Source organism: Gymnodraco acuticeps, unplaced genomic scaffold (genome assembly GCF_902827175.1).
Source record: "Gymnodraco acuticeps unplaced genomic scaffold, fGymAcu1.1, whole genome shotgun sequence".
NCBI lineage: Eukaryota > Metazoa > Chordata > Actinopteri > Perciformes > Bathydraconidae > Gymnodraco > Gymnodraco acuticeps.
The window spans coordinates 1,521-10,000 of record NW_022989952.1 but is presented as its reverse complement, the minus strand read 5'-3'; the positions used below and the strand labels follow the sequence as shown (position 1 = coordinate 10,000).

The 8,480-nt window shown below is 39.8% G+C and overlaps 1 protein-coding gene across 1 annotated transcript in view; it reads left to right on the top strand.

Moving 5' to 3' along the window:
• The window catches only part of LOC117542782 (attractin-like protein 1), a gene marked incomplete at both ends in the record, with an annotated part of 62,719 nt that extends 55,166 nt beyond the window's left edge, over window positions 1-7,553 (top strand). The window contains one exon of the mRNA XM_034210624.1: window positions 7,492-7,553. Within this exon, the coding sequence (XP_034066515.1) occupies window positions 7,492-7,553 (62 nt within the window). The remainder of the gene's footprint in view (window positions 1-7,491) is intronic.
• Window positions 7,554-8,480: the final 927 nt, after the last annotated feature.

Below are 8,480 nucleotides of genomic sequence, written 5' to 3'. Positions count from 1 at the left end.
CACTACATACTGATATACACCTGAACATCAGCAGGAGAGGACTCTTTAAAGTAGAGACACTACATACTGATATACACCTGAACATCAGCAGGAGAGGACTCTTTAAAGTAGAGACACTACATACTGATATACACCTGAACATCAGCAGGAGAGGACTCTTTAAAGTAGAGACACTACATACTGATATACACCTGAACATCAGCAGGAGAGGACTCTTTAAAGTAGAGACACTACATACTGATATACACCTGAACATCAGCAGGAGAGGACTCTTTAAAGTAGAGACACTACATACTGATATACACCTGAACATCAGCAGGAGAGGACTCTTTAAAGTAGAGACACTACATACTGATATACACCTGAACATCAGCAGGAGAGGACTCTTTAAAGTAGAGACACTACATACTGATATACACCTGAACATCAGCAGGAGAGGACTCTTTAAAGTAGAGACACTACATACTGATATACACCTGAACATCAGCAGGAGAGGACTCTTTAAAGTAGAGACACTACATACTGATATACACCTGAACATCAGCAGGAGAGGACTCTTTAAGTAGAGACACTACATACTGATATACACCTGAACATCAGCAGGAGAGGACTCTTTAAAGTAGAGACACTACATACTGATATACACCTGAACATCAGCAGGAGAGGACTCTTTAAAGTAGAGACACTACATACTGATATACACCTGAACATCAGCAGGAGAGGACTCTTTAAAGTAGAGACACTACATACTGATATACACCTGAACATCAGCAGGAGAGGACTCTTTAAAGTAGAGACACTACATACTGATATACACCTGAACATCAGCAGGAGAGGACTCTTTAAAGTAGAGACACTACATACTGATATACACCTGAACATCAGCAGGAGAGGACTCTTTAAAGTAGAGACACTACATACTGATATACACCTGAACATCAGCAGGAGAGGACTCTTTAAAGTAGAGACACTACATACTGATATACACCTGAACATCAGCAGGAGAGGACTCTTTAAAGTAGAGACACTACATACTGATATACACCTGAACATCAGCAGGAGAGGACTCTTTAAAGTAGAGACACTACATACTGATATACACCTGAACATCAGCAGGAGAGGACTCTTTAAAGTAGAGACACTACATACTGATATACACCTGAACATCAGCAGGAGAGGACTCTTTAAAGTAGAGACACTACATACTGATATACACCTGAACATCAGCAGGAGAGGACTCTTTAAAGTAGAGACACTACATACTGATATACACCTGAACATCAGCAGGAGAGGACTCTTTAAAGTAGAGACACTACATACTGATATACACCTGAACATCAGCAGGAGAGGACTCTTTAAAGTAGAGACACTACATACTGATATACACCTGAACATCAGCAGGAGAGGACTCTTTAAAGTAGAGACACTACATACTGATATACACCTGAACATCAGCAGGAGAGGACTCTTTAAAGTAGAGACACTACATACTGATATACACCTGAACATCAGCAGGAGAGGACTCTTTAAAGTAGAGACACTACATACTGATATACACCTGAACATCAGCAGGAGAGGACTCTTTAAAGTAGAGACACTACATACTGATATACACCTGAACATCAGCAGGAGAGGACTCTTTAAAGTAGAGACACTACATACTGATATACACCTGAACATCAGCAGGAGAGGACTCTTTAAAGTAGAGACACTACATACTGATATACACCTGAACATCAGCAGGAGAGGACTCTTTAAGTAGAGACACTACATACTGATATACACCTGAACATCAGCAGGAGAGGACTCTTTAAAGTAGAGACACTACATACTGATATACACCTGAACATCAGCAGGAGAGGACTCTTTAAAGTAGAGACACTACATACTGATATACACCTGAACATCAGCAGGAGAGGACTCTTTAAAGTAGAGACACTACATACTGATATACACCTGAACATCAGCAGGAGAGGACTCTTTAAAGTAGAGACACTACATACTGATATACACCTGAACATCAGCAGGAGAGGACTCTTTAAAGTAGAGACACTACATACTGATATACACCTGAACATCAGCAGGAGAGGACTCTTTAAAGTAGAGACACTACATACTGATATACACCTGAACATCAGCAGGAGAGGACTCTTTAAAGTAGAGACACTACATACTGATATACACCTGAACATCAGCAGGAGAGGACTCTTTAAAGTAGAGACACTACATACTGATATACACCTGAACATCAGCAGGAGAGGACTCTTTAAAGTAGAGACACTACATACTGATATACACCTGAACATCAGCAGGAGAGGACTCTTTAAAGTAGAGACACTACATACTGATATACACCTGAACATCAGCAGGAGAGGACTCTTTAAAGTAGAGACACTACATACTGATATACACCTGAACATCAGCAGGAGAGGACTCTTTAAAGTAGAGACACTACATACTGATATACACCTGAACATCAGCAGGAGAGGACTCTTTAAAGTAGAGACACTACATACTGATATACACCTGAACATCAGCAGGAGAGGACTCTTTAAAGTAGAGACACTACATACTGATATACACCTGAACATCAGCAGGAGAGGACTCTTTAAAGTAGAGACACTACATACTGATATACACCTGAACATCAGCAGGAGAGGACTCTTTAAAGTAGAGACACTACATACTGATATACACCTGAACATCAGCAGGAGAGGACTCTTTAAAGTAGAGACACTACATACTGATATACACCTGAACATCAGCAGGAGAGGACTCTTTAAAGTAGAGACACTACATACTGATATACACCTGAACATCAGCAGGAGAGGACTCTTTAAAGTAGAGACACTACATACTGATATACACCTGAACATCAGCAGGAGAGGACTCTTTAAAGTAGAGACACTACATACTGATATACACCTGAACATCAGCAGGAGAGGACTCTTTAAAGTAGAGACACTACATACTGATATACACCTGAACATCAGCAGGAGAGGACTCTTTAAAGTAGAGACACTACATACTGATATACACCTGAACATCAGCAGGAGAGGACTCTTTAAAGTAGAGACACTACATACTGATATACACCTGAACATCAGCAGAGAGGACTCTTTAAAGTAGAGACACTACATACTGATATACACCTGAACATCAGCAGGAGAGGACTCTTTAAAGTAGAGACACTACATACTGATATACACCTGAACATCAGCAGGAGAGGACTCTTTAAAGTAGAGACACTACATACTGATATACACCTGAACATCAGCAGGAGAGGACTCTTTAAAGTAGAGACACTACATACTGATATACACCTGAACATCAGCAGGAGAGGACTCTTTAAAGTAGAGACACTACATACTGATATACACCTGAACATCAGCAGGAGAGGACTCTTTAAAGTAGAGACACTACATACTGATATACACCTGAACATCAGCAGGAGAGGACTCTTTAAAGTAGAGACACTACATACTGATATACACCTGAACATCAGCAGGAGAGGACTCTTTAAAGTAGAGACACTACATACTGATATACACCTGAACATCAGCAGGAGAGGACTCTTTAAAGTAGAGACACTACATACTGATATACACCTGAACATCAGCAGGAGAGGACTCTTTAAAGTAGAGACACTACATACTGATATACACCTGAACATCAGCAGGAGAGGACTCTTTAAAGTAGAGACACTACATACTGATATACACCTGAACATCAGCAGGAGAGGACTCTTTAAAGTAGAGACACTACATACTGATATACACCTGAACATCAGCAGGAGAGGACTCTTTAAAGTAGAGACACTACATACTGATATACACCTGAACATCAGCAGGAGAGGACTCTTTAAAGTAGAGACACTACATACTGATATACACCTGAACATCAGCAGGAGAGGACTCTTTAAAGTAGAGACACTACATACTGATACTGATATACACCTGAACATCAGCAGGAGAGGACTCTTTAAAGTAGAGACACTACATACTGATATACACCTGAACATCAGCAGGAGAGGACTCTTTAAAGTAGAGACACTACATACTGATATACACCTGAACATCAGCAGGAGAGGACTCTTTAAAGTAGAGACACTACATACTGATATACACCTGAACATCTAGCAGGAGAGGACTCTTTAAAGTAGAGACACTACATACTGATATACACCTGAACATCAGCAGGAGAGGACTCTTTAAAGTAGAGACACTACATACTGATATACACCTGAACATCAGCAGGAGAGGACTCTTTAAAGTAGAGACACTACATACTGATATACACCTGAACATCAGCAGGAGAGGACTCTTTAAAGTAGAGACACTACATACTGATATACACCTGAACATCAGCAGGAGAGGACTCTTTAAAGTAGAGACACTACATACTGATATACACCTGAACATCAGCAGGAGAGGACTCTTTAAAGTAGAGACACTACATACTGATATACACCTGAACATCAGCAGGAGAGGACTCTTTAAAGTAGAGACACTACATACTGATATACACCTGAACATCAGCAGGAGAGGACTCTTTAAAGTAGAGACACTACATACTGATATACACCTGAACATCAGCAGGAGAGGACTCTTTAAAGTAGAGACACTACATACTGATATACACCTGAACATCAGCAGGAGAGGACTCTTTAAAGTAGAGACACTACATACTGATATACACCTGAACATCAGCAGGAGAGGACTCTTTAAAGTAGAGACACTACATACTGATATACACCTGAACATCAGCAGGAGAGGACTCTTTAAAGTAGAGACACTACATACTGATATACACCTGAACATCAGCAGGAGAGGACTCTTTAAAGTAGAGACACTACATACTGATATACACCTGAACATCAGCAGGAGAGGACTCTTTAAAGTAGAGACACTACATACTGATATACACCTGAACATCAGCAGGAGAGGACTCTTTAAAGTAGAGACACTACATACTGATATACACCTGAACATCAGCAGGAGAGGACTCTTTAAAGTAGAGACACTACATACTGATATACACCTGAACATCAGCAGGAGAGGACTCTTTAAAGTAGAGACACTACATACTGATATACACCTGAACATCAGCAGGAGAGGACTCTTTAAAGTAGAGACACTACATACTGATATACACCTGAACATCAGCAGGAGAGGACTCTTTAAAGTAGAGACACTACATACTGATATACACCTGAACATCAGCAGGAGAGGACTCTTTAAAGTAGAGACACTACATACTGATATACACCTGAACATCAGCAGGAGAGGAACTCTTTAAAGTAGAGACACTACATACTGATATACACCTGAACATCAGCAGGAGAGGACTCTTTAAAGTAGAGACACTACATACTGATATACACCTGAACATCAGCAGGAGAGGACTCTTTAAAGTAGAGACACTACATACTGATATACACCTGAACATCAGCAGGAGAGGACTCTTTAAAGTAGAGACACTACATACTGATATACACCTGAACATCAGCAGGAGAGGACTCTTTAAAGTAGAGACACTACATACTGATATACACCTGAACATCAGCAGGAGAGAACTCTTTAAAGTAGAGACACTACACACTGATATACACCTGAACATCAGCAGGAGAGGACTCTTTAAAGTAGAGACACTACATACTGATATACACCTGAACATCAGCAGGAGAGGACTCTTTAAAGTAGAGACACTACATACTGATATATACCTGAACATCAGCAGGAGAGGACTCTTTTAAAGTAGAGACACTACATACTGATATACACCTGAACATCAGCAGGAGAGGACTCTTTAAAGTAGAGACACTACATACTGATATACACCTGAACATCAGCAGGAGAGGACTCTTTAAAGTAGAGACACTACATACTGATATACACCTGAACATCAGCAGGAGAGGACTCTTTAAAGTAGAGACACTACATACTGATACACACCTGAACATCAGCAGGAGAGGACTCTTTAAAGTAGAGACACCACATACTGATATACACCTGAACATCAGCAGGAGAGGACTCTTTAAAGTAGAGACACTACATACTGATATACACCTGAACATCAGCAGGAGAGGACTCTTTAAAGTAGAGACACTACATACTGATATACACCTGAACATCAGCAGGAGAGGACTCTTTAAAGTAGAGACACTACATACTGATACACACCTGAACATCAGCAGGAGAGGACTCTTTAAAGTAGAGACACTACATACTGATATACACCTGAACATCAGCAGGAGAGGACTCTTTAAAGTAGAGACACTACATACTGATATACACCTGAACATCAGCAGGAGAAGACTCTTTAAAGTAGAGACACTACATACTGATACACACCTGAACATCAGCAGGAGAGGACTCTTTAAAGTAGAGACACTACATACTGATATACACCTGAACATCAGCAGGAGAGGACTCTTTAAAGTAGAGACACTACATACTGATACACACCTGAACATCAGCAGGAGAGGACTCTTTAAAGTAGAGACACTACATACTGATATACACCTGAACATCAGCAGGAGAGGACTCTTTAAAGTAGAGACACTACATACTGATATACACCTGAACATCAGCAGGAGAGGACTCTTTAAAGTAGAGACACTACATACTGATATACACCTGAACATCAGCAGGAGAGGACTCTTTAAAGTAGAGACACTACATACTGATACACACCTGAACATCAGCAGGAGAGGACTCTTTAAAGTAGAGACACTACATACTGATATACACCTGAACATCAGCAGGAGAGGACTCTTTAAAGTAGAGACACTACATACTGATATACACCTGAACATCAGCAGGAGAGGACTCTTTAAAGTAGAGACACTACATACTGATATACACCTGAACATCAGCATGCTCGTCTTTCTCCAAAAAGGCTTCAGTATTCTGTGATCCTTCCAACAAACACATCGGCTGAGTGTTATTTCCTACAGGGCAACACAAACAAAACAAAAGGAAAATGAATTATGTCTGTAATAAATAATCCTCTTAACGCGATGGAGTTTAAACATGGACAACAATGGCTTTTCAGCTCAAATCTCTCATCGCTGAGGGCAAAAAGTTTCCTCTAAAACACACACACACACACACACAAACACACACACACACACACACACACTCAGCTGTTGATGAAGACAGATCTTTTTGAGGGTAGAGGTGAAGTGTGTGTGGGTGTGTTTGCTGATGAAACAAGCGGAAATACATTTATTTTTCTTATGGTGCAACAAACCAAAGTGTATATTTTTAAGATATATTTTAACAGCCTTTTCGTTAATCAACCTAAACAAAAAACATGTTAAGAGTTCACTTCACCCACATCTGAAATGCATTTATGTATGGCATGTTTTTATCCAGTTAGTTTTGGCTTCATGAATTCATAAATGTTCAATCAGTGTGCTTTAGTTCATTTCGTTGAAAAGGTTTTTTTTGTATCTTCACTATGTGTTTCTTTCCTCTGTCCCAACAGATTGCCTTCTCTCAGCACAACAGCATCATGGACCTGGTGCAGTTCTTCGTCACCTTCTTCAGGTAACGTTTTACTACTGATGGTCAAATGTACTGTGTTTGTTCAGTTCTTCCAAGAAGAATTGTAGTTACTTTTCACAACAAGTCAGTATCCCTCCGCGTCTGAGAAAAGCTACAACCGTTACAGCTGTTACATTACGTCCGTTACGAAACGAACTAACAACGGGGGTTGCTAAGGGGCGTCGGGCCGAACCACTCCCCTTAGCTGTGATATAATGAGCATATACCAAAGCCTGTCGTGAGCTATTGCTTAAATATACACAATCAACAGATATATTTATACACATTAAGATATAAAGAAAAGCACAACAATCAATACAAAATAACAGTCACTTGAAAATGTATAATGCAATGGTTATGGTTGGTCAAAATATCCAGGTAGTGTTTGATAGATTCAAATAAACCGGGACTTTCCCCCAAATATGAATAAAATCGTTTGAATGTATGTTCAGTAATTAATTTAAAACAACGTATCAAACTTTGATCTTTTGCTCAACCCTAAGCGGGTATTTTGTTGTTGTAAAAATAAACAAATCCACTTGCAGTCGCCCTTTTTTTCTCTCCTTATGTTTCAATGTACACATTGTTTACAAACTGCCGAAGTAATGCAGTTACAGGATGAAGTTGAGTTGTATAGGAACATGATATTGCCCTTTGTAGCGTACATTACACAGAGGAGACTCAGGGGGAGAGGGGAGAGACACACACAGACACAACAGGGCACGTAACAATGCTTTAGCGCGTGTTGGAAGATTGTAGGAGTTTATGTCAAAAATTCAGAAATCATGATTAAAGAATGCTCTCATTTCTCTAACCAGTTCGCAGGCATGTCTTTATTACACCACCACACATTGTTTGATATCTAACATAAATGCTAGTATTTCAATTGTGTGGTAATCATGATTAAGGCATTTACATTTTTGTATTTGA